At 45.6% G+C, this 27,690-nt stretch overlaps 1 protein-coding gene across 9 annotated transcripts; it reads right to left on the bottom strand.

The window, feature by feature from the left end:
* Positions 1 to 27,690, bottom strand: PUSL1 (pseudouridine synthase like 1). 9 transcript variants are annotated; one of them, XM_061450234.1, is made up of 8 exons: positions 27,226 to 27,675; positions 24,876 to 24,933; positions 17,749 to 17,933; positions 11,348 to 11,497; positions 9,024 to 9,197; positions 4,395 to 4,449; positions 715 to 877; positions 1 to 138 (listed from the first exon to the last, which is right to left on the bottom strand). In XM_061450234.1, exons 1-8 carry the CDS (start codon positions 27,390 to 27,392, stop codon positions 107 to 109), a joined length of 984 nt encoding a protein of 327 aa, XP_061306218.1. In that variant the 5' UTR covers positions 27,393 to 27,675; the 3' UTR covers positions 1 to 106. The 9 variants fall into 9 exon arrangements, 8 of the variants coding, with proteins under 8 accessions (XP_061306218.1, XP_061306217.1, XP_061306219.1 ...); XM_061450233.1 differs by having other exon boundaries at positions 17,749 to 17,936; positions 27,226 to 27,671; XM_061450235.1 differs by lacking the exon at positions 27,226 to 27,675 and adding an exon at positions 25,985 to 26,068 and having other exon boundaries at positions 17,749 to 17,936.

Raw genomic sequence — 27,690 nt, 5'->3', positions numbered from 1 at the left:
CACAGTCAATGGTTTTTATTGAGACAAGATTGTGTACTGTGTAAAGAGCACTTGGCAAACCTCCATCCCACATCCTCAGCAGTCCTTTCTGTATCTCACAGAGCTGCTATTCTCCTGGGGCCGCTGTAGTGTCCAAATCTGAGAGGAAGAAACAGAAAACATTGATTTAGGAAAAAAGGATGGCACTGGAAGCACCTGAAAGCACTTCAAATCTGTGGTCTTCCCTTCCTGCCTGGGCACCCTCCCCACTGACACAGAGAGTCACCAGATAAGCAACAGGATGATGGGCTCTCTGTCCTCCAGCCTCTACAATCCCCCCATACACAGCAAGGGAGAAGGGAGGGAACAGGAATGGATCTGTAGGTACCCAGATGCCACAGAAGGTTTGATCTTTATACATGGTCAGGGACAGAACAAGTTATGAGAACTTCAAGTATCACCCATGTGAGACCTCAAAGCCATTGTCAACATAACTGCTCTTTTGCTAACCTGAAAGTAAAAGGAAAAAACCTACCAGGAAAAACACTACACCATTCTTCCATAGCAGCTATGCTGCACACACACCTCTGCACCCCGGGGGGGGTCACTGTAATGCGGGTGTCAATGAGCAAAGCTGTGAGCCACAGGTCTGACAGCACACAAAGGGAGACTGTGGGTGTTGCAGTGTTAGATCTGACTCCCACAGAAATCATGCCAATCCCTGCATCCACCCACCTGCTTCACTGTATTCCACGGATTTCAGGAAGAGTCCAGATGGCGGAGCCATGGCGTTTGGTGGAAAAGCCCTTGAGTCTTTTAACTCCAGTAACTCCTTTATACGATGAGGCGTTAACTTGCCCTGGCCAACTGCAACGAGAGCCCCAACCATCCTTCGGACCTGGAATGACAGAGAACACAGCTTAGGAGCTGCCCTTGGAAAACTGAGTGAGTCCAGAAAGTTCTGTTGAGCCCTGCTATTAGTAGTACTGTGCTGTTTAACAGTCCACAGTTAGTACTGATAGCAGGTCAAGCTAGAAACCTAATCACAGTTCAGCGTCTTTCACTCAGAAAAGACTGATAGCACCATGATTTATTAATACGGGTTTGCTCCTGAATACAGGTACATCATTATTATTACACCCATAGTTCCCAGAACACCTGATTTCTGGTGTTCCTCTACTCTCCCTAATACTACCAGTTGCTCCCAGTGCCATGGCTGCTTCTAGTCCAGCTGGGTGTTAACAAAGAAGCAAGCACTTCCCCCACATAAAGAATATTTTGCCCCTTGTTTTAGGTGCCAGTATCCCAAGCAGCATCCCAAGAAATATCCCAAGTCACAGCCCAGGCTCATTCATCAGGGTTCAAACCAGTCCTGGCTGCCCCTTGTATGCCTTTGGTATCGCAGACCTCCAGGAGCAGCTCCAGTGCTCACTTACTTTCTTCAAAAAGATCATAATAGAATCCCAGACTGATTTGGGTTGAAGGGACCTTAAAGCTCACCCAGTCCCAGCCCCTGTCATGGGCAGGGACCCCTTCCACTGGAGCAGCTTGCTCCAAGCCCCTGTGTCCAACCTGGCCTTGAACACTGCCAGGGATGGGGCAGCCACAGCTTCTCTGGGCACCCTGTGCCAGCACCTCAGCACCCTCACAGGGAAGAGCTTCTGCCTTATTATCTAGCAGTCACAGTCACCCCACAGCCTGCAGAGGAAAGGTTTTCCTTCCCCTTTAGCAGGGATTGCGTGGACTGCCTAGGATCTATGCTGATGGGGGTGACACACTAAGCTTGTCTGCAACGAGCAGCAGCACAGCATCTTCTAGTGACCAAAGCTGGCGGTAGGGGAGGGACAACTAAAGACATTTATATGAATGAGATGAGGACATGCAACACAATGGCCTCCAGCTACACAGCACTACCTTGGAGCAGGTCTTGTTCTCACCACACGTGGGAAGCTGAGCAGGGGATGGTTTCCATTTCAGAAACAAGAGCAGCACCCACACATCCGTCTGTGGCAGGAAGCTCACATACATGCTGGGAGTGCTGAGCTCACAGGTTCTTAACACATAAGCAACTATGTAGGGGCTCACTTCTCTCTCAGAAAGTACAAAAACAGAGAAAAACCCAAACCCAAGTAGGGCAGCACAAGACAACACCCCCCTGTGCAGCAAAGTGGTATTTCAAACACCTCTGCATGTCACAACTTCCCTTCTTCCACAAGCAGCAATTCCAGACCCAGTGGGTTAGCACAAGTTTTGTACCATGGCCCTCACCTCCTGCATAAGCACCCTTTGTACTTCAGCATCCTCCTGGCAAAAACCACTCTTTCCTCTGTATCAAGATGACATGCTGTTCCAGGAGGGCCAAGACTTGTACCTGCTGCAGGTATCTGGCCAGGCAAGAGCTGAACCTCCTAGAACCTGCCAGCACTTCCCCTGGGCTCACCTGTACCCATTTCCACAGGAGGGCTCACACAGCCTAAGGCAACATGCCACAGGTTTGCTGGGACCAAGTATTATTTGACAGAGGAGCCACACTGAAACTCGGCTCTTGCCAGGGGCTGATCCCAAGCCATCCCAGTGTCACCATCTCCTAGTGACTTTTGTCCATGCTCACTGGAAGAACTGTCCTGCAGGCAAAGCATGACCTAGCCTAGATGTCCCAGCACCCTGTCCAGCTGAATCCTAAAAGTCAAAGTCACCACTTCCCTGGGGAGGTTATTCCCCATGTTCTCCTTGTGATGTTTTCCTCTTCATGACCTTTCAAAGTACATTAAGCTCTCAAAAAACTTAATGTAGTGCTGTAAAGAAGCATTGGTCTAAGTGTCTGATCCAGTAACATCTACAACAGAATAAACCAAAATCCCCTAAGCAACCTGACCATGATTACCACTGCTCATGAGAAAGGTCCAACCACCAAGATGTATTTACCCAAAGGCAAGCATTGTGTCTCCCTATGTGCTCTGATCTCACATTGCACTGTGGAGTGCCAAGAGCCTGCCTTTAAGCAGATGGCACAGAGAAGCAGCACAGATCCTGGCCATATGTTATTTTACCCAGCCCTCACTAGAGGTCATCCTATGCTGTGACTTTAGCTTTGATGTCTCCACATTTGGAGTTAGCTAGCATAAACGCAGCCTAATGGTACGCATTTGAATTAGCCATGTGCTTGGTGTCTCCCCTTCTGCCTGCTAGTCAGCAAAAACATATACAGACAGTGTCTGGGGCTATTTACTCCTGCTCTCTTAATAGAAAAGTCCACTGCCAGCACTTACAGCAGCTCTGTGAGGCGAGACCAGAGGTCCATCTGGTCCAGTCTTCTCTTTATGATGGAGGGCAGGAGCAGATGCTGAGGTAGGAGAGTGCAGACTCAGCGCACACACAGCCTGTTCCTGTTTCACCCTCACCTGACAGCTCACTGAACAAGGCTCAGAGAGCGCATGAGCTGAGTATTATGGGTAGCTGTTCTCTCTGCACAGTGCCATTAAGTAGCATTTCCGTTCCTAATGCACTAAATGGGTTACCAGCATTTTCTCCTTGTCACAAGAGCATCCGATGGAGCAAATCCTTTCTGTATATCAAGCCCTTCTCAAGCACATTGTTGTTCTTCCCTTGCTCACAGCCAGACACCCACTGTCAGGGAGCTCACAGAGCATTACTTGGCACAGGATAAAACCAAATTTGGTTTGTCAAAACAGGATAAAAAATAGCTGCTTGCTGTTCCCACAAAACACCCCCTCTCGCCTTCAGAAAACAAGCCCTCTCTTGCCTCTTCTAGGTCTCCAGAGTGTGACCATGGCCAGGATAGGCAGACTGAGAACAGCCAACTCTTTCCTAATGAGGTGATCCATTAAGTTGTGGAGAGCTGTCTCCCCTGAGGACAGCACTAAAAACCCCACTGGAGTTATTTCAAAGAAAAGCCAGCAGAGACCAGACAGCATGGTAGAGGGAAAGCTCCTGCAGCCATGCCTGCATAGCTGAATCAGGTCTTCCCATCTCTCCTTTGTGCAACACTGACAATTACTTCATGCTCCAAAGCCAGAAAGTAAAATTCCAGGCAGTCTTTTGCTGGGCCCGGTGCCATTCAGCAGAGCAGGAACATATGTCTGTTGGGTTTCATTGCTCAGACTGCAAGGACAAAGACTGTAGAAAACAAAACTTTCCATCCTCCCACATGATTCTGTGACTTCGGACATTCATTTTAGACATAAAATTAAGAGATTCTGGTTCTACCAGATCAACCAAAGAACACAGAACCTCACCTCTCTGATGGCAGGTCCCTCCGTGTGTCACACAGCTACACCACCAGCTCCACAACAGAGATGGCACTACACAGGCATGCAACAATGCTAAACCGATCAACAGTTACAGGTTTGGTTCTTGGAGGCAAAGTGTGTGCTGAATCCAGCACCAAACAGTACCTGGCGGTAAAGAAAGGATCTGCTCCTGAACTTCAACTCCCAAAACTCCAGTCCCCTATGGAAAGGAACAAAACCAGCATTTAAAAATCACATTTCAAATAGCTCTTCTACCCCCCCAGAGAAATATAAACCGCAGGTGAATGCGAGTACGATGAATGAGAAGCTGCACAGCCCTCAATTAACCTGAACCAGCATCATGAGCCTTTGCAACCAGACTGTTCATTTGCTACTCAGCTGCAGATAGTTTCTGGGGTGAAACAATTCCTGCCTTTTTGTATGCAGTGGTTGTACGGGGCTTGATCTTCTGCCTCACACCCAAGTTAAAATCCATCCAAGTAAAAGGGGAAGGGCAACATAAAGCAAGGTGAAACTTCGCACCCTGCTAAGGTGCTACTGCTTTGAGGAATGCAGCCTGATGTCTCCTGGGGAAAGGAAGAGCCAACCATAGAAAAACAACTCCACCATTTTACTGGGAGCTGGTTTGAGAGAGTCATGTGGTCCTAACAGGCTTTGCAGACTGCATTTCAACACTCAGCAATGCCTACTGTGACATCCACATGCTACTGGAAAGGGCAGGACATGCAAGTCAGGAGCCTGAGGAATCCAGCTGCAGCATCAGAACACAGGCAATGGCAGACAAGAAAGCATTCCAGGCTAAGAGTGAGTAGGAAACAGCAGGTGAATATCTGGGGATGGACAGGTACTGCTATGCAGAAAGACCTCATCCCCCTCACCAAATCTGTTCATATAGATCCCACTTTCCAGAAAGTCCTGTGGTAGCAACCAATATTCCTTATCAGAACTCTATTGAGGCTCACTTCAGCTTCATTCTGCTGCATCCTTACAAGCTACTCTGAAACAACTCTGAGGCTTTGCTGATGTTCCATGAACAGCACTAACGTAACACTAAACCCCAGTGCAAACCCCTTCTCAGGAAGGGCCCTGCAGGAAAGAACCCATATGCACATTTCCTTCCCACAGACAGAAACAAAAGTTTGCTGTGCACATCAGATACACATAAAAACATGCACACGTGGGTTTCATCCATCAGATATCAAGCAGGGCACAGAAATGAGCAGGTTTTCACTTCAGTACCTGTGTGCCCAAGCTTCCATGCTACAATCAGTTCTAAAAGTCACTTAGATAAAAGTAACAATAAAAAATAAACTCACTAACAGCTTATAAGTGCTCCTTATATCGAATAGCATTCCTTCAGCAAAGAGAGACAAAGCTTACCTTGCATAACCCAGAAAAGCAGGTATTTCAGTGCAAACCCTCTCCTCTCCTGCCTTGCAATGAGCCCAGTAACTGGGCATCAAAGGGCTGTGGAGATTTCCATCAGGTGTGAGAAAAGCCCAGTTGTTTGTGTGGGCTTCAGAGGGACAGGCTGGGATTGCTGGAAACACCTGAGTATGGAGAAAGGGCTGCCCAGTCCCTGGGACGGGCCATAGAAGGAAGGTGAAGCTGGGACAACCTGACTCACAGGCCCACACGGGGCATCAGGGCAAACAGACACTGCAGGGAGCAGCTACAAGCTGTTTTCTCCTAGGATTTACAGATAAATTACTGCTTTTAGCCCTCCCTGTCACGTCTGTTGGAATATGAAAAGGCAGCTCCTGCCCCCAGATTCTTCTATGTCAGGGAATGACAGTGTCTCTATCACTTACCTACACTCTGCTCTCCCCCAGCTTGATGCACATGGCACACAGGCATGTGCATTGCTACACACGTGCAAACACCCAACACTTCAAGGTGACAATTCAGCTCAGCTCTTCAGCAATGCACAAGGGACAATTTACAGCAACAAATGCCCCTCTCATCAACCTGCATGCACCTTCCTTAGCCAGGATTCTCCTGCTCAGGTCTCCTGACAAGGTCTATCAAGTTACAAAAGATGGGGTGAGATACTTAGGAAAAACATCTTGTAGCCTCTGAAAAAGAACAAGATACTCTTCTTAAAGAAGCAATCTTTGGTTTTTCTTGCCAATCTCACAGATAATTTGCTTACCAGCAAAAAAATCCAGCTGTCTTTTTCCACTTGGCAGCAGAAGCCAGCACCTTGCAATGAATAATACATATCCTGCTCAAACACAGGTGACAGAGCAATCACTCCCTAGGAAGAAGTGATGGGGCTGAGCCCCTCAACACATCCTGAGCATTCAAAAGCATTTTTGTATGGATGGGGCACTAACTCCACTTCCACTGTTGCTGAGCAACTGAGTTTGATGGAAGGAATCTTTTTAACAGTTAGCCTTTTACACAGACAAGCGGTCAATTCAGAAGATTGGATTAAGTTCAGAAAGAAAGGAAAGGACAAGGAAGAAAAGCTGCATTATTGGACTAAGAGACCATTATTCTAGGGATTCCTCCCTCCAAAATGGAAAATAAACCTCCTTAGATCAGGCTAGAAAAACAATAAATACCTATTTGTAAGTTTTCAATGCTACCCCAGCCCTTTCATTGCAGGAACAGATCATTCTGCTACTGCAGTGAAGAAATACAGATGCACTTGAGGCGTATTTGTTGTCGTCTTTGCAGAATGGGCAAACAAACACCCAGCTCCAGACTGGATCTGTTCCCACAGGGAGAAGTTTACAGATTAAAAGTAATTAGGACACTGTAATTAAAACCCCCCCAAACAAAGAAACCCCCTAACACCACCTCTCCTTTCACAAGGGCCAATCTTACAACCTTCAGAGCAGAAAATCACAGCTGTGGTTATAACAAAGTCTTTTAAGAGAGTTAAATGCCATTTTAATGCATTGAAACCAGGCTTTTCACAGCCATCCCCTACAGCCTAAACATACATTAAATCAATTAATATTGACACATTATAACAATGACTCACTATAAAACACAAGTTTGGCTCTGTGTGTCACCAAAAGCAAAAATATCAGCAGCTTGATGCTTTGGATCCAGATTTTAGGTTTGCTCTCTCCCTCCCTCATGAGCTGTTTTTGGCCTCATGTGGGATAGGTTTCTGCAGCAAGTTATGCAAAGAACGGCAATTTCCCTTTTTTACATTAAAATCAAAGGGATAAAGGAGCAGATCCATATTATATCTGAGATGAGTCAACTGACAAGAGCAGGTCTGGATTTGGAAGGAAACTTGGTTCATACTCACAGGTGACTGTTAATGGTTATTTTCAGGTTAGCTCACTGACTCTGCCACTTACAATACTTCTCTGTACCATAAAGGACAAGATAATCTTGTGGATAAAACATTTCACTGTTACTTGTGTCCCTAAACATAACCACACTGGATGGAGGGAGCCCAAGCTCTCCATTAAGCAACGGCAAGCCAATAACAAACAGCAGGAATGCAGCCACAGGACAGCACCCGTTTTCCTCTCCAGCCTTCCTTATCCCATGGGGACAGTGCTGCTTAGCTGCAAGAAAGTGGCAAATAAACATTTACACCTGGCATTAGCTGCCACATCCTTGTGCTGTAGCAGTACAAGTGCCATACCCAACTGGCTGGTTCTTTATAATGTGCCTGTGTATTGACAGGCACCAGCACTGAGTAGGAAAAGCAGGAATCCAACAGGACAGGAAGAACTGAAAGCCCAGGGATACTCCGAACATAGAGATCTGTGATTTTTCAGCTTTCAGTTTTTTATCTTACATTACTGATGGCAATATAAACCATTCTAAGACATTAGAATGGGAAAGAAACAGGGGGCTATTTGCAAGCTGCAGTGAGGCTCTGCTGAAGCTTGGAGCACGGCACTTACTCTTACAGACAGCTCAGGAGGTATTCAAATGTAATGGAGGGTTGGGGCGGGGGGAACTACAAAGAAAAGGGTATCCTCCTAATCAGAAAGCAGGAAAATGTGGTTTGGAGACAGGCAGGAGCAAGGTTGGCTTTCAGGCTGAAACACAACAGCCGTATCTCTGACAGAAGCCAGCATGAAAGTGAAAGCCATGATCAGATGATAAATACCCACGATCTTTCTGGGAACTAAAATCTTGATTTACTGCTAGAGAGAAAATTTATCCAGCCACTTCATTTCAATACTTGCAAGACCTGGTCCTGAAGGAACCTGACACTCCACAATCTTTTGTTTATGTAATGACTGAGGAATATTGGACTTGCCTCCATCAGCACCCCCTGGGAAGACAGTAGGAGTTACTGGTGTGAACCAAGTGGATCTGCATAGCTCCAGCAGTGACTTAGGTGTTGGGTGGGTGTTTTCTATCTATTTGCAGCCCTTAGGCAAAGCTAGGACAGAAGCAGAGGGGGCGGAAAAAATCCCATCCCCTGGGAGAGCTGGTCTTTAGCAACCAAAATGAGTGTAAATTCTGGAAGCACCTCAGGAATTGCTCTGTGCCAGATTCCATACACCAGTTTATAACATCCTGCCTTTTAATGTACAAACAAATTGTCCAGTTTCCCTTCCCTCATTCCTGCTCATCTTTTTCCCTGAGGACATGGTGGAGGAGAGGGAAATGAATGTCCTTTCCAAGCTGTCACTAAGCAGAACCCTGCTGACACCATCACAGGGCTGTGAAGCAAATGCACAGCAAACAGGAGGTCAGTTACCAAAGCAGTGCTGGAAAGCAGCTTTTGAGACAAAAAGAGCACCAGCTGAGCAGAGCAGCTCCTCAGCTGAGTATCTTGGCTCTCACCTGTGTTCATAGTGGTGGGACAGGAAACCAGAGGAGGGCTGGATGTCCACCTGGAAGACGGTTCTGATTGGACTCTGAAAAGGTGTTTCAGAGCCAAGAGAGCGAAAGGTGCTGAAGTCATGGGTTCCCACCAGGAACTGAGCTGCCTCCTGCATGGCAGGAACATTCAGGTAGCTGAAATGAAAGGCAAAAGGAAAGGAGCATCAGGTGGGACTTAGTATGTTACATGAATCCAAATCCAATTAATTGATGAGAGGCTTAAATCTTGCACCCAGATTTAACACAGCAGCATTGTGGAAACACATTTTGCAAGATGGAGTTTGTCTTCTAATGGTCCAAACCACAAACCAAGATGCCAAGTGACCTGAGGTCTGAAGGTATTCCAAACCCCAGGCTAGATGAGGGCTTGGCAGACACATGCCTCTACCCAAACCATTACCCTGCTGTGATTCTTGTAACAGTTCAGTTCAAATAGCTCTATTGCTGGCTGAAGTGGAGGGCAAGAGAACCAAAATCCTTTGCAGTATCTGGATCTTATAAAGTGAGGATCATATTGCCAGGTAAGAAAATATCAAACACTATGATGGTTTTCCAAGCCTTAGATTTGCAACAGCCAGATGAAGTTAGGAAGCAACACAAAAGGAATGAGAGAACTACTGTCAGAGATGAAGCCACACTAAACCAGAGGTGGAGATACAGATGCAGAAGAAAAGGCCAAGGGTAAAACTCAATGTCAAGTGTCATTCAGATTTCTTCATTTGAAGTATCTAGGTCTGTTCAAAATAGCCTCCAGCAAAGGCATTCAGACAGATTTCCTGACACATTTGCTGAACAGATGCTTATTTTTCTTGCTTTTTGTAAACTTCTAAGAAAAGCCTGAGCAAATATGCACGATCCATGACTTCAGTCTTCCACATCTTAACTGAAGTCAAAGTGTTTCTGAAGAAAACCAAAATTCAAGATGAGATTTACCAATATCATTCATTTTTTCACTGTCTTCAAGAAAAATGACCAGCACTTCCAGAATCCTGGTCACACTGAGCAGCACTCCTAACACCTAGCTGGCAGTTCAGATGGCTACAGAGGTTTACTGTGTATTATGTGTTTTATACACCAGACATGCTCAATAGTGAATACACTATGAGTTTCTCCACTACCAGCAGCCCCAACGTCCCAACGTTTAGTTGCTAATATCCTCACTTGATCCTTTATGTGGTATTGCCATTAACTGCAGTGTCTGGACTAAATTAAATGCCATTCATAAAGATTAAGGCCCATTGTGCACATACACATGATATTGCAAAATTAGCTGTTATTTTTCCCTTCCACAGCCCACAGAAAGGAAAGTCAGCAATTTAGTGTTAGCACAACACCATCTTCACCCCTCTAAGACAGTTGAGATCACGTTTTTCCCCCTATTACCCACAACTGTTATTCCAATAGTGGTGATGAAATTGCCACAACTGGCTGCCAACCTGTTTTTCTACAACTCCACTTTCTTGACTGTATCTTTATCTCAGTACAACGTAAACTAAAAAGACAATAACAAATTATCTTCTGGGGTTTGTTTGGTTTCTTTCCTCACCCACTGTTTAATATGTTCCAAGTTGTTTGTTTTTTCTTTCTAAATGGCACTGAATTTGTTTTTCTTCCCTTGCATATACAAGTACTGATCTGTTATGACTCAGTGGCTACTTCAAGAACACAAGTGAACACCCAGCCAGATATACCAGTTTGTTATTGTAGGGTTGTTGGAGTCATTGGTCTCACTATTCAAACATACAAGTAGTCAGACAGGGAATGAGAGAGCAGATTTACACACAGTCAACTACCAGAAATAAAACTGGGAAAGAAAAAATAAGACTAAAAAGAAGAATTCTCAGCCTTCATTCTTGTCTGTCTGTATGGTCACACTTATTCTCTGGGATCTGCCAGGCAATGCATTTCTGCCTATCTGCATCATGTCAGAGCGCTGCTCCTCTGGCCAGCTGTCTGAATGGGTTTGCTGTATGAACTGGCAAGGTCATCTGAGGAAATGCTCATCAATTCCATTAGGGAGGGACACACAAAGTTGTTGATGGACTTTACCTGGAGTCACTAAATAAATAGTTCAGCAGTGCAAGCATGTTTATTACAGGTAACACCGTACAATTCAGAAGAACTGTAAGGCTCAGTGAGCTGCACCCATTTCAACAGAGAAATCTTGGCAATATGAACAGGGAATCTGGTCTCATGTGGAAGCTGCCCCCTCCCACTTCCCCCAAAAGCCAAGCCCTTCCATAGTGCTGATGAGGCTCCCCAGGGATGTTTAATGGAACACTTACCCTCCCCCAGGAGCCCAGCAGAGATCCCTTTCAAACACTGGGATTTCAGAATGATGAGAGCAGCCCATCAGCAGCCGATAGATGTAGGTTCTTGACAGCGCGGAGAAGCGTGCATGGAAGGTGCTGGGCACCCGGTGGGCATTCAGAATGCTGTGAGAAGACAGAGCGAGATGGAGGGAAACGTCATGCACTAGTTCAAAAGCTTTTGCCTCGTCACCACATAGATGGGAACTGAAACATGCAATGGATTCTTTGAGAAACCACACTTAAAATCCATTAAATCTCACTCTCTGCAGAGCCCATGACTAACCAGTGACCAAGGATTTGCATCTCTAGGCTGCCACAGGCATCTGTCAACTGGAAGAAAACAGAAGAGCCTTAGCATCATCCCTGTCATCAAACACACACCAACTTTGGGTCATCTATCAACACATTTTGGGGATGCTGACACCATCACAAGAGGCTAAGACCAATCAGCCCTTCAGCAGAGAAATGGCAATTGATGGTGTGTGTTCTTTGATGCACACTGAGACCAAACACCTCACCCAGCCCATCAAATCATCTTGCGAATCTGGCTGAGGGCACAGGTGCTCCCAGCCATGCTTAAGGCAAGAGGCAGCAACTGCCCAAGGCAAGCTGACCCCTCCAGCTGAGGAGCACACCTTACAAACATAGTGCCCTTCTGCTGCTGCAGATCCATAGTGCCAAACGTGAATGGGAAGGACTCCCCCAGCAACTGAACCTCTGTGCTCACTCTCAAAGGTTCCACAGCTCGTTGTAGCAGATGGAGATAGCTTAGATGAAGTCCCCACATCCCCCTACAACCTCCAAGACAAACAGGACTTTGCTATAGCAATGAAAATAAAGGTGCATCCCACCATCACCTATATTGAGTCTGTCTGGAAACAGAATGGTGCATGCAGGAGAGCTCCTCACACATCATGTGTGCAGAAAATGGCTTTTGGGAATGCTCATGTCTATTTATCTTCCACTGACTGGGCAGTCAACTTAAGAATCAGCTGTCTAGGCAGATGATCTCCCCTGTTTTCTTCCACAAGCAACAGGGAGAAATTGCCTTGTTTCTCTAAGCCAGCACCATCATTACCATCAAACACAGACAGCTTGGTAGCCAGAAGGGAGGGAATGAAAGCTGTTTGAGAGGAAAACACCCTTCTCTCCAGCAAGGGAGAATACAGAGCTTCCCTGTGTTCCTGCCCCAAAGCATTATCATCGATTTGAACACATCAGCACAGCTTTTACAGGATCCGATTTTCCCTTATCCCAGAACACTGGCTACTCACCACACTGCAGGGAGCATACAGCAAAGAGCCCCTATTACGTCGGCACCATCTCTCTGCAGGTGTTACTTTAGAGGATACCTTTCCTTAGAAGGTATTTTTCTCCTGTGTGCCATGCTGTCTCTGGGGTTCAGCATAGTGAAGACAAGGGACCCAGGGCAGCCAAAACATACCATTTGGGACCGAGTAATAGAAAAAGCTATTTATTTACTTGAAAAAGGTTGGTGCTCCAGGGATTTCTGCCAGCTCAAGTGCCTCTGGCTCACATCCTTTGACTGCGAAGGCTCAGACCACAGAAGAAGAAATTAAAGCTGAGGCACAAAGATTTGCAATAACAAGCCCTGGAGATTGCTCCACTGCTATAAACTCTCAGTCGAAATGCAAACTACATCCTCCAGGCCTGCGACTGAGTTTGAACCGAGGACCTCCAGCTTCTACTAAACACAGGAATATAATAAATTACATTTATTTTCCCTTGTTTACATGCCTCCACAAACATTTCATCTATCTTGAGCTTCTCTTATTAACATTTATGTGATTTTTTATTCAATAACCATCCTTTCACTCCCTCTGATAGAGGGATGCTTTCAGAAAAGTCTAGTTATGCTCACATGGTCTTCCACACAGACACCTTTTCTGCCTCTTCCAGCAGATGCAATTGCTACCAGAGGCTTTTTCTAGCTAGGAATGTCTTTCCAGCATTTATTCCAGCAGCTGCATTTCAGGCCTTGTTAAGATCCCATTATTTGAAAGCCTGCTGGTAAATACAGACTCATGGCAGACTTTACCTTCTCAAAGGAGCCTGAATTTCAGAAGAGACTGAAGGAAGAAAAGCCCAAAGCCATCTAACTAGCAATGGTAATTCATTGGATACAAAGATATTCTCCACAAGTACATCCTACAGAAGTTAAATGGCAATTTACAGACAGTGGGAGGAATCTCAACTCCGTCTTCTTGTCCCTCAAGCAGCACTTACTGTGTGCTTAAAAAGCTGCAACCAGAAACAGAAGGTGAAAGTCTACTGTATTACCACCCCTACTTAAGGGGCTAAGTCCTCCTGAAGTAACCCCAACTATGAAATAAACTCTGATCTTTGTGAAGATCCTTTCAAATATGCTTTGCAAATCTAAAAGACAGATCAGGTGACAGAAGAAACCCATCATGCTACAAAAGGTTATTACTGCTGCTGATACAGTCAGCAAGCTTGGAATCTTGTTTCCCTTCCAAGCTCATTGCCAATAACATGTTCTCACAAAGATCCCTCTCTCCATCACCCCCTGCTTGCAACCACATGAAAGTGCCGAGTTTTCTCTTCAGCATTAGGAGAGAATTCTTCTTGGCAAAGTCATATTTACAGAGGAGGGGATGGTTGCTGAATACACTCAGACTCATGCCCATCACCAAGCTCTTTAATGGAAAGCAGCTGAACCATTTTCAGACCAAGGGAGGAAGGAGAAGCAGAGCTGAACGCGCTCTGAGAAACCCAAACTCTAATTGATCAGGACTGTACTGCGTTTGATCAGAAGCCATCACCCCTGATAGGTACATCTCGCGTCTTAGTGCGAGATAAAAAACTCCCATCTGTAAGACCCCACTGCTGCCTCCTTTCAGAGATACTCTCTTAACTCAAAACCTTCTTCAGCAGCAATCCTGTTTGCTCTTTGACTAATCAAAGCATCACAAAGCTCACTATAACTATGTATTTAGGATTACTAGTATGGGAAATGGAAGGGTCACAACAGTAGATTTTGTTCTCTCGGACAACTTATTCCATTAAACTCAGACAACACAACTCACCTGTTCTAAGCCTAAACTCAGGGGAGAGACACCGAGATTCAGTGGCTGGTGACACACAAGAACACACTGATTATTACAGTGGTATCCTCCGGCTGTAAAATCACCTAGTTTTGCCTCCCAAACAACTGCTTTAGTCCTTTAAGGAAGGAAATCAAAACTATGACCTACTTCATGCTCCCTGTAACAGCTAAAACATCCAGAAAGGGTTTGATTTCCATAGATTCTGACCTAGTTTTCAGGCTGAGCAAAAAATAACTAAAATCCTGCACAAGTCAAACTCTGTTTCAGAATCATTTCTTTTGCTTTAACTGACACAGCAGCCTGGAACAAAATCACCTCCAGCCCCTCAGCAGATGCACTGAACTCTTCACACATATGTCAAAGAAGGTGAAAGCTATCAAGGGACATAACTCACAGATGTTAAGCTGCAACTTAGCTATCTTGAGAGAAGGATTTGCTTTGTGTTCTGGCTTCTCAGCACAGAGGAATCTAGCTGTTACTTTAAGAGGCAAATGGAAGTGCAAATCTGTCAATCCTCTGTTATTATGCTAATATTCAATCTCAGGTTTGGGATGCATGATCTGACTTGTTACTGGATGGCTGGCTGTGGGCTGTGTAGTAAAAGCAGTGAAATCAGTATTTGCTTTGCTTTCAGGTACCCACTGTGAAAAGTTTGCTTTCAGGGAGACTCCACCAACTCTGCAAGCTGCTGAAACACATTTTTGCAAATAAGGTGTGGGGGAGAGCAATTTCCCCTTACACATTTCTGGGGACTGACAGGGATGCATTTCTAATGGCAGCCACACTCTGTAACAAGCCCAAGCAGCATAATGGTCATCACACACTGCCCTTAGGTTGAGCTCACCTACTCCAAGACATCACAAGAGGGTCTTATGGAGGGGCATTAACAGTGAAGCCAATGTGGACAGTCAGAAGACTGTCAGGATCAAAGTGGTGCGGCCCTATGCTGTCCACAAAACTGTCCGAGGGCTGTTAAAGGAACATATATAAATATCCAGGGAAAAGGTCAGTTGAAAAAACATAATAAACAGTCACTAAATAATAAAGCTCTCTCAGTGCCTTCCAGCTCTTTTTCCTGAGCTCAGATTCCAAGGATTTTACTTCCTCTTCCCCTTCACCCCCTGATGGCTCCCTTGGTACTTGTCTGGATGTAAAAGAATGCAGCTAGCTCCAAGAGAGCAGCTGCAGCTTCTGCTCCAGTCACTGACCAGGCTGAGAGACTGCAGATAAAAGATCCCAGTGTATTTCATAGAATCACAGAATTATTTGGGTTGGAAAAGACCTTAAGATCATCCAGTTCAAAAGCCCTGCCATGAGCAGGGACACCTCACCCTAGACCATGCTGCCCTAGGCTCTGTCCAACCTGGCCTTGAACATTGCCAAGGATGAAGCATTTACCACTTCTTTGGGCAACCTGTTCCAGTGCCTCGCCACCCTACAGCAGGTTTGAATGTTTACAACATGCTTTGAAAGGTCAAAGCATGCGATTCAATTGCAGATCAGCACCTTCTGCAAAGCATTCCACAGTTCCAACCAACCCATACTAGTTCACTCTTTGCACAGCATGTGGAACATGCAAGAAGGACCCCCTGGGAAAAAGTAACACCATCTTTCATTTCTCCCTCCATCAGACCCCAAGCTACTTGAGCACCTGCACATTAAGAACTGAATTCACTGTTCCCCAAGCCTTGGGGAACTAGAATGCTCCCCTGCAACACTGAACTGAGGCAACTACAATGTCAGTCCTCAAATCCCAGGCCTTGCTATGTCAGCATTTGTGTCAGGTCCTGTTTCGCCAAGAGATTATAAAGTAAAGCAGACTAGGTGAAGCAGGAAGGGCGAAGAGTACCTCATAGTAATGTTGCTAATTCTTGCAACAATCCTGCACTGAGGTGGGGAGGGATGGGCGTTTTGGTCCTGGGTCCTTCTCTGGCATGGGGAATTTCTCCCCATAATCTTTCTTTATGCACCTGTCACCAGACATCAGGAAGACCGAGGTCTGGCACCTTGCATGACAGTTCTTCTGCTCACCTAAATACCTCCTTAGATTACCCACCTTCTTACACAACACTCTGAAATGCTTTGACACACTCTTCCATACAGTACCTCACAGAGATTCAAATCCTACTGGACCAAATCCTGGGCAGACAAAGACAATCTCTGCCTTGAAGAGTTTAGTGTATGCAAATAAGACAAAGCAACAGAAGGAGGAATAGACCACAGCAAAGCAGTTGCTGGCAAATGGCATGTTGATTCTATAACACAGCACAGATTTGGCTTTTAGTCTAAAAAAGCCCCCAGTGTTTTATTCGATTTACCCTTTAACCATAAAATGCACCCATGTCTGGGGAAGAACACAGAAACTGTCTGACAACCAACAGAGAAACTGCACAACAGCTTGGGAAGGAAAGCAAAGAACATGAAATCCAATCCACCTTCTGAAAAAGTCACAGGGTGTAGAAATTACTCATCTAACTGATGCAAATTCCAAACAAACTGTTGGTTTAATGATCATTTTTTTCTGCATTTGAGGGTGGGCATTTAGGCTTTTCTCTCATGCAGAATAAGCTCACTGTGACATTCTTCAACAAGTAATAACTAACAAGAAGAAAGAAGGAAACAGGAAGAAGAAATGGCTGTTCTGCTCTCTGTAGATTGTTGTATCAACATTCATACGCAACACTTCCTAGTCATTAACAGTTGGGTGTAGTATGAAAAGGAGTAAAACATCAAATCTTGCTATAAAAATATTCAACTGGAGTTTTTGATGTAACTTTTCCAGAGTTAAGCAGTAGCCTTGGTCTAGAGGGAAAAAAAGGGGGCTGATGACATGGGAAGGGAGAAGCAGACTGCCAACACTAACAGCATTTTGTTTGCTTGTTCTTCATCTTTTTGCATAGATACAGGTGAGAGGCAATACTGCAGCCAGGTTTTTGCTAAGTGCTAACTCAATAAACAAAGGATATTGGGGAGTTTGGGAAATAAAGCAGCACTGGAAGTTAAATACCAGTGTTCAAGCTCATGTGTGAACGTAGAGTCATCCCATTGGATTCAATACTTACATGGTGACCCCAGTCTCTCATAACTACTCTTATTTTAGGGGTAGCAGCATAGATGATCTAACAATAACAGGGGTCTGGTGGTAATAGAAATATACACATGCAAGGGAGTGGTTTGGCAACACATATTAACAAGGGAAAACAGAGCTTGTGGGTGAAAAATGGAGATCATTGCTGCATTTCCTCCTTTCTCCAACAAGAAGATTTTGACTTGCCACCAACTTACCGGATTGGCTCAGGCTTCAGGTGGCGATTAAGACCATGGACAAGCTGTTTCTCCTCAAAAGCTGGCTTCCCTGGAGCCCTCTGGATGTCAAGGTGAGCAGAGTTGCAGAGTGCATGGACACCAGTATCTGTGCGGCTGGAGATGTGGAACTTGACAGGAGCAACAGGCTTTAGGTTCTGCACTGCCTTCTGGAAGCCAAGATGAGTTGGGATTCATGAATAGATGACTTGCTTCAAGCTAGCTAGGAAAAAACATCCTCCTCCTTGCTAACCATATGTCTCTTTATTACTCACACAAAGAAGTAATTGGGAGTTTTACCGTGGGCTGCAAAGGGATGGAGAAAAGCCTGTTGGGGGGACTTCTAGCACCAGTGGCTTCTCACCTTTTGTCCTAACATTACCTCAAACAGAACATACAAAACACCATATGAGCTTCCTTATGTGCACAAAATAAAGTAAAATATATTATCTGCCCATCCTTTATATCATTGGGTGAGTGGGAAAGAGGACAGAGAATTGCCCATTTAAACCCAGACACCATCCCTGCAATTTACTGCTAAGGACTCGACTTGGATTGCTTCAGCAGATCTTAAAGTGCTGCAGAATCCAAGCCTCAAAGGGCTGGAAACAGCACCCAGGGATGTCTGAATTACATCAGCCAAGACACCTGAAGGAGCTTAGGCTGCATCTTTTGCTTCCAGTGCAGACCATAACAGTGCCAAATACCGCATCTTATTGCTGAGGGCAAAAGTTCCTTTCCATCCACAATGGGAGCAGGGCTACAGAGAGCAACATGCTTCCATTAACTGCTGAGAGCAGAGGAGGAGCCAGGGGACCAGACGAGTAGTAGCATACACTGATGCAATGCATTTATTAGTCCCACTGAGAAATATAAACAGATCTAAGAATCAAGACACAGCTCATAAAGCACATGAGTAGCTGAGGAGCTGACACTGAGCTATCCCAGCAGGTGCAAAGAACCACAGGACAGGCACAGGCCACTGGCAGTCACAAGGTGGGATTTCCTTGTATTTGCTGCTTCCACAGTTCCATTAACGCAGGACTTGGCTAATTCTTGACAGTACTGTTTCCTTCAGGAATTAGTGTTGCCTTAATAGTCAGGTGATGCCTCACTCATGCCAAGACCTCTGCCACAGGCAAGACTAAAGCAGAAAACTACCAACATTTTTTATACCATCAAAGATCTTATGTTTTATAGTCACAGAGTTCAAGCTTACTGGAGCCAAAAGGCCCCAGAATTACACTGCAGCTGAAGTGTCCTGTAAAACTTGGTTAGCAAACTGTACTGCAACAAGCTGAACTTCCTATTCTTAAGGCAAGGGGAAGAACAGCCATGGAGATCCTCTAGGTTCTGCCTATGGATTTTGGCATGGATTTGCTGGAGAGCCAACCTGCGGCTTGGCCTGTTGTTTCCCTTTCCCAGCTGTTCCTATCCACACAGCTGGCTTTTATCTCCCCACCCTGTTTCTGCCTTTCCATTCTGCCCACTAACAAAGGACTGGAAAAACAACCGGGTGAATTACTACACATTCCTGCTGGGAAAGTAAATAAAGCCCTGCTAAATGAGTCATTAATATGGTGTCTTTTAATCAAGATGCACACACACAAGAGACAGAACAAAAGAGATGCTAACATGGTTAATTAGGTAGTACATATTGAAGGGTCTGTCCAGACTGGCCTAAGCTTAGTAAAGCCAGGGTGGGTTTTGGTAAAAGACAAACACTGGTAGGTCAGCAAGTTCATGGAATACCAACGTTAAAACCATAGTAGGTCTTACGTACAGTAAGGTTTTAAAGTGGGTTGCTGGGCCACTGCAAAATACAAGTTTTTCTTTGTGAGGACAGGCTCTTAGAAAATCCAATGTAATTTGTTACAGGGAATGAGTGAAGCAGATCTGAAAGACTGGAAAACAACAAGAAAAGGCATAAAACCAGATGAATGACTAAAAATTTCTTCCCCTTTCCCATCTCCACTCCCAAGTAGTGAACCAGTCTTTATTTGATTTTCATTTGGTACCAAGAGTCAACAGTTTGAACTGCTGACTCACAAACACCTTCCAGACTCCTACTATTGAGTAGAGAGGATTCTGGGCTCTCAAAAGTGTACACTTAAAATGCATAGGAAGGTAACGGAAAACGTGCATCAGAGCTGCAGGGGAAGGCCTGCGAAACAAACAAAATGACCCTATCTTTTCCTCTTCCTAATCCTTCTATTTGGAGTTCACATGTGGTTACAATTAACAACAAAAATCTTTATCACCCTTAACCAGACAGAAATTAAATAGTTTTCTGCAGTAGACCTTGGCTTGTGCCTCAGCAATTTGTCTTGAAGCAGAAGCTGCATTTTAAGACCATAGTTTCTGCAAATACATGTTTGGGTTTTGCGAGTTCCCCCCCTCTTTCCCATCAAGCAAAAACCAGGCAGTGGAAAAACAGTTCAGTGGGGTTAGAGAGGGGCAAAGAACAGGAGAAAGCATGTAATACATTCTCCTCTCTTGTTAGGGGCTTGGAGAAGTTTAGACGCAGCACTCCTTTGGATCCCACACTGCATCCAGACAAAGCTGGACAATAAGAACACTGTTTGGAATGCAGACTCCCAAGGCAAATCTGGTTGTTTTCCCCACTCAGGTCAGCCAATGAATTCACAAAGGTGCAGGATTGAATGGCAGGTTCTAGAAATGGTATTTTCATGCCCTTCTCCAGCACAGCTTTCTCCTAGGCAAAGCTCTCTGGTGAAGTGACTGAAGGATGTATGTGCTGGGCATCCAAGAAGGAATATGACCACCACCACCAAATCTCAGATTGTGAAAGCTAAAAGCTTTGTGGATTCTTCCTCCAAGCCTAACAGGCATGCAAGCTGATAATGTACTATCAGCTGCTGCCTCCAGGTTCAATTCTAATATTTCATTTATACTCCACCCTAATTAATCTCCTTAAAAAGAGCATTTCTGAACTGATGAACTTTTCTGCAGACAATTCAGAAATGACTCCTTCACCTATGCAAATGTCTCCTATCTGTACCACCCAGATGCCCTTTGAGCCTACAGACAGCTGATACTTTCTCCTCTGGTTCCTGTATACTTTTATCTGTGAATATCACCCACACTCTAAAAGCCCCACATTATTTTCACTTAGTAACTGCTTGGATAGCAACCAGTTTTTTCTGCCCTTTCGGAAAAGGCAAGCCCCTAAAACAAGTACGTCTTTCATCTGAGCAGCTCAAAAGGCTTTACTGCTATTAATCCAGATCCCTATCCTGTTAGGTATCATCTATGGATTCCTATGGGGAAACTGAGGCAGAAGTTAAGCCCTTTATCCATGGGGCCCAAGGTAAAAGGCACTAGAGAAGACAAGGAATAAAGAAGCTGGGTTGCCCTCCCAGTGCTCAAAGTTCTTTAAGCCACAGAGCATGCAAATACCCTTTTCTTTAGCAGGTGTAACAAACACTGAAATCTTGGCTTGGCACCTGCTGGAGGCCTTTCACTGAACCAGATCTCATCCATTTTTATTTTGCCTTTACTTCCTGAGTCATAGCATTTCCAGACAACCATATTCCTGGAGCAGCAACAGGCATCCCAGAGTGTCAGTTTATCCTCTAATACGCTGCATACCAGAGATGCAGGGGAAAGCATTAGCTGCATGTAGTAGGCCTGTTCTGCTAACAGGTTTCATTCACTAAGTACTTCCATATTTTGAATCACGCTGAAATTTCCACTGTTGTGTGCCAGAATGATACGGATCCACATTCCAGATTGCTATTCCTACTCACAGCTCAGTTCTCACTCTTTACAAATGCTGGAGAAGCAAGATGAAGAACAGGCTCACTGCTGTATACCACCTATGGTGGGGAAGCAAAAGTTCACTTGCTTCTCTCCATGAGGTCTACATAAAAGATCATCAGGATACTCAGCATCTACCTCTACAGGCATTAGAAATGTTTTTGAATAACTAAGTGTCCATTTCTCTTTTAAAGCAGCTGAACTGTACAATCCATTAGCTGCACAGACACAAGGGAATGTACCGCATTGCCAGGAATGCTGCACGACTTATAGGTTGCTGTGTTCTAATAAATAGTAACATGCAAGCTTCTGGTTGCAAGTCATCACAGCCTCACTGATTCAATGGGTGTTATTTCAAATGAAACTAATGAAAAATCTAACTCATTTTTAGTGGAATAGATAAAAGTTGAAGTGAAAGCCAGGAAGAAAAAGCTGAGAAAGTGGCTTCTGCTAGAAGAAAGGGTTTCCAAAGCAATCTCCTATGCCACTGAATTACTGTTAAAACAGGGGTTAAAGATAACAGCTCTCTTGGTCCATTTTCCTTTCTTCCTCCTCCCCTCCTTTTTGGGGGGGGGGGGGGGGGGTGTGTGTACCAAAGCTGCCTTGCATAGTAAGGAGTTTGCATATATTCTTTTTCTCCTCTCCTACTCCCCCTTTTCCTTTCATGAGGAGTAATATCTGGCCTTAGCACAAGGCTGCTGGCCAAACAGAGCTTCGTGTGGGGAAGATTAGTTTTGGGCAGCATTCACGAGCACAATGGGAAACAGTACACTCAGGAGATGTTCAAATCAAACATGAAAGGGAACTTAATTCTGCAGATCTTAGCAGGCCTTGCATATGGTGCCTGTTAGCACAAGCAACATGTTGCTACTCATTTTAACAAAAGGTGCTGCATAGGAAATCTTCCTTTACAGGAGGAAGATTTGTAAGAACTGAGACCAGAGCATAAAGTCCTGCATCTTGTAAGTTTCCACAAGGAACTGGAGGAGCCAAGTCACAGGATTCAAACTTCCTCATCTGGGAGGCAAGGTCTGGAGTTTTGTTTTGGACCCATCACTAGCAAGCTGGGCTTCCAAATACTTCAAGACAAACACATTGTCTCCAAGAAAGAACAAAAGTGATGCCTGCAAAGCTTACCCTCCTCAAAGCTATATTAAAAGCTCTACATCTGTCCCCGAGCTAAAACAATTCTCCACTTCCTCCAGACAGTCCCATTGCTCTGTTACATCACAGTACTGAGGACTACAAAAGCTTGCATCCTGTAGGATACAGTGCTTTACAGTGACAAAGGGTTATGGACAAGCCTTCTGCTCAGCCCCAGTCCAGCTGTCTTACCTTACCCCACAGAAGACTGCAACACCACACTCACAGACCAGTTCATTACAGTTCTAATGACACAGCTGTTGAAACACAAGGTCTACACCTCCCAGGTTATTTGCTTGCCTGCAACTGCAGACAAATGTCTGAACATACTTTGAATACAATAAGGATCTCATTACAGATTTAATTCCGCCCTTCCCTTCAGTTGCCTTCCTGGCTTTGGAAGGCTGGGAAGTTCAAGACTGCACAAAAATGGAGGAAGGAAGATAAATTCCTACAGGCCCCAGAAGCTTTCTATTAAAGCTGTTTTAAGACTTCCCATGTGGTTCTAATAGACACAGCTCTGCTCAGCAGTGCCCAGCATCAATACCACCACATGAAAGCAAAGCACATATCCCAGAACTGGCCTGCAAAGTGCTGATACTGTGAAAAGACAACACCAAATAAGTTTATCTTTTTCTTTTTTTCTTCTTCTTCTTCTTTTTCTCCTTTAATCACCCATCCTACCCATTCGCCTGTTAAAACAAAGTTACTTGGATAATGCAAAACAACTGCTGGGCTCACCCAAAGTCCGGCGCCTGGGGCTGAGACACTGGATGGTTCGGAGCATTAGATAAATGAGACAGAAAATCCTCTGGGGCTCTTCTTTCAAGATGTGCACAATATTCATACACTTTCTCCACAACGGTCTCAGGCAAAAAGCCATACAAATACACCCATAGAACTCTTACTCAAGCCATTAACTCATCACACTTTCCTTCTGCAGACTGCTTAGCAAGAGCATGCAAGAGCTATCACCCTCACTCAGCAAACCAAGGTACGGTGTGGAAACGTCCTGGCCACAGAGCAGCTGGGCAGGACAGCAAGGAAGAGCTCCTTCAGCTCTTCCACAACTCTTTTCCTTCAACAGACAAGGACTGAAGCTAATGTAGAGCATAGACTCACACAAACAAGCACAGTGGGTGCACTATGTTCAAACTGCTGCAGTTCATGATCTCAAGTTAGAGAGTCTGACTGAAACTGGGATCTGAGTAACAGAAAGGTTGGTATCCATACACAGGTGTGAGCTCACCTGAAGCAATTTCAATCACTCTCTTTTCTGAGCAGGCACAGCCTTCATTTTGAACTACATGATACTTCTAAGACAAGAGAAAAATAACACACCTTCCTTTCGATCCTGCCCTGCACAGGAACATGGGACTGTTCAACAGTGCTCTATAAATGCAGCTCAACAGCAGCTTGTAACTAAATTACAATTGAGTTCCACAAACATCCAAGTGTGCTGAGCATTCACCCTATGCGAGAGACCCACGTCCTACTAGCTGGTTTAACAGTGGGCCTTTTGCACTCCTATTGCACACTCACTCCAAGCCCAACCAGCACTCACACCCTGAAAGCCATTCTTACATTCCTGAAATCCCTAGGAACAGCACAGGAACAACAGTGATGACAAGATCATACCTTTTTTACCCCTGGCATATTAGAAGAACTCCAGAAGAATGGAAACCAAGCATTTTTTTTTCTTCCATTGGAACAATGGATATCCTGGTGTGCTTTGTTCTGAAAATAACTATCAGAGATATCCTCTCCCAAGAGAATGCAAGATCTAGAAGCAGCACAGCTCAGCCTAAGGCAGTTCTGAGAACAAGCAGAGGCATAGCCACAAGTGCCAATATGAAGCTCACAGGCTTAAGTCCCTTCAGGTGTGCCAGTACCTGAGCAGGGGCTCTCAGAATCAGAGTTCCACACTCAGGTGCCTCAATTTCAAGCCTCATTAAAGGGGTCACATCTTTATCAGGGTGTAAATGTGTCTGACTTCACCCTGCCTTATTTCTCCCACCTGTATACTGACATGAATTCTAAACATCTGTTTTGAATATTACAGTGTTTAATACTATGCAAGTGTCCCTTATAGAGTGTCAATCTAAAAATAATACTTATCTCTGATAATATCTGTAACTCCCTAAGAAGTTTAATTTTAATGACAATATGATTAGCAAAGGACCTACCTCCAAGTAATTCTGGACTCCAATCAATGACTGATCACTTGAAGTCTCCATAACCCCGCTGTAGAGCAAAACAAATACAGTAGTTAGTGATACATATCAGGACCCAAGGACTTTGCAAAGAGCCCACCAGCACATCCAGAAGTTAATGGGGACAGTCATCAAACCGTTTGCTATAGCAGGACCTGGAGGCTGGCACAAAGATAAGGCAGACAAATTACACTAGAAAAGAAGCTGTAGATAAAACTATTTCAGGTGCAGGAGCTGGTTGCCTGGTGCAGGTCCCTTTCTTGCAGGCTCTGGGGATGTCATAAGTGACTAAAAGGCCATAGAGACAGTCTGTGGTGAGCTTCCTTCTCTACCGTAGAAGTCACAGCCATTCACAAAAGCTGAGGTGCAGAGAGACACATCCTGAGGCTAAACCCAACCTACCTGTAACTACTCAGAGTACTTTAGGTCAGTACCCACAGTGATACAGACCATGCACTGTAAGAGTTGTGGGGTTTGGCACATGATACTATTATTCTGTATAATCCCCAAGGAAACAGGCACAATTCCACAGGTTGGAGCTGTGCAACTTCACCCCCCGTAAACAGGCACAGCTACACATGTGGGATGCTTGAGGCCTGGGGAAACCCAACCTCAGCTACCACCCTGCAGGACTCAGCCCACAGACCACTTCAGCTGCACCCCTGGAGCAGCACAAGCATCTGCACGGCTGGAAACCGGACACACCACCGGACACCCAGCAAACCACCACCACTGCAGGAAGCAGCCGCTTGCCCTCCCTGAGCCCCAGTCCGTGATCACAAGTTTGCCTTCTGTCTCCATCCTTTGATGTTTTTCTCTGTGCCTATTTTATGCATTTCCTGCCTAAACCATCCCCTTCCTTACACTTCTGTGCACAGCACAAAGCACAGCCCAGCTGTCTGCTCTCAGCACGGATTTAACCCTCACCTAAAGCACCACATACACCCATCCCTTCCCCAGGTCTCCCATCACCACTTATGGCGGCCGCCCCTCAGGGCTGACCCCCTTCAGTGACGATGGCCCCTCAGCAGGCGCTGGTTCACTTCCACCGCTCACAGCGAGGATGCAGCTCAGGCACCTACCTATATTTAGTGCCAAAGTACTGAAAGAACACTAGGTACCGTGCTGGGGCACAAACCACCATGGCTACGAGGGCTGCTGCCCTGCGGCCTGCCCTCGCCCCTCAGCCGCCTTCCCGCCGGCGGCCCGCCCACCGCCGCCCGCTTCCGCCTCCGTGTGGGGCGGGCCCGCTGAGGCGGCGCGGCGGCAGCGCCATGGAGGGGCCGGGTTTACCTCAGGGTGAAGGTGGCTGAGGCAGCCATGGCAAGGGAGGGAATCTCTCTCAAATCCTGTGCTTCATCTTACCAGGGCTCTTCAGACATCGAGTTTTCCTGCGGGCAGGCTCTGTGATCGGCTTTATATTGCCGTTAGAAATAACCCGAGCAGGAGTTAGGTTTGGGGTGTTGTGTCCGTTTCTAATGAAATTGAGCCTTTGGGCTGTTCGAACACACTTGTGGTTGACTCCTGAGTCAGATAAGCCATCAAAAGTGTCAGAGCAGGAAGGTAACTCCCACAGAAAACACGGTTTATGGGGCTGTAAATGTACAGTGTGAGGCATGGTGAGAACCCCTCCACAATTCACTTGCGACTTTGGGACTGGGGACTCAAAGGCTTGAATGTTCCCAGCCAACAGGCCGAGGGGAACGGCTTTAACCTGCCCAAGGGGAGACTGAGATGAGCTCTTAGGCAGAAGCTCTTCCCTGTGAGGGTGCTGAGGTGCTGGCACAGGGTACCCAGAGAAGCTGTGGCTGCCCCATCCCTGGCAGTGTTCAAGGCCAGGTTGGACATAGGGGCTTGGAGCAAGCTGCTTTAGTGGAAGCTGTCCCTGCCTGTGGAACTGGATGAGCTTTAAGCTCCCTTTAACCCAAACCAGCCTGATTCAATGACACAGTGAACCTTCTCCACATGAAACTGCTCTCGACTCAGCCAGCAGCCACATTAAAGTCCCTGCAGAAAACATCACGGGCATTTCAGGTAAGCCATGTTCACCTCTTTCAGCCTGTGAAAGGATGTGTGTGGGCTACCATTTACTGAGGGTAAATAACAGCTACAGGGACAAAAATAGGCCAAGATAATGATAATAAAACAAAGGCTGCAGATGTTCTTCATGGCTATGCTTTCTATTGTGGAATCTTCCCTCATCTTTCCTGAGCTGCAGTATCTGTGTGTACCATCAGTAGCCCCAAACCAGAGCAAACAATAGCCCAAGTCATTAGCAAAACAGGGAGAGCGACAGAAAAATCCCTGCCTCCCTCATACAAACCTGGGATCTGCTTTGAATAGGAAAATCCAACCGGCTTTCAACTCGCACAATGGCCTCCAGAGCCTTTTATAATGAAACTGATGATTCTCGGCTCTAAAGAGAGTGGTAATTTGTAATCCCGGAGCCTGTGCATACGCACGCAGGCAGAAACATCCCCACGCTTTCATCTTGTTGGGAGGACCAAAAGGAATGGAAACGGTGTTGACTTGACCTCATGGAACTACATAAAACAGAGGCCACCAGAGGTCAGCTTGCTCCTTCTCCTGGATAGAGGGGACTGAGGGGCTAATTCCTTCTCCTGCCTTCCTCAGAACCCTCCAGCATCTGATATCTGTGTTAAAAAGTCAGCTTTTTGCTCGCACACTGATACTTCTGGTTGGGCCTGAGCAATCGGGCAGGTCTGGGAACTCAGATGGAAATGGGAGCCTGCTCTAGAGGTGACTCTGGGCTGGAGTTTGTGCAAAG

Source organism: Pezoporus flaviventris, unplaced genomic scaffold (genome assembly GCF_033815535.1).
Source record: "Pezoporus flaviventris isolate CSIRO_AGI_PZ_B2104156 unplaced genomic scaffold, CSIRO_AGI_Pfla_v1 ptg000009l, whole genome shotgun sequence".
Lineage (NCBI taxonomy): Eukaryota > Metazoa > Chordata > Aves > Psittaciformes > Psittacidae > Pezoporus > Pezoporus flaviventris.
The sequence above is the reverse complement of the archived record's forward strand: the minus strand, read 5'-3'. Positions and strand labels throughout refer to the sequence as shown.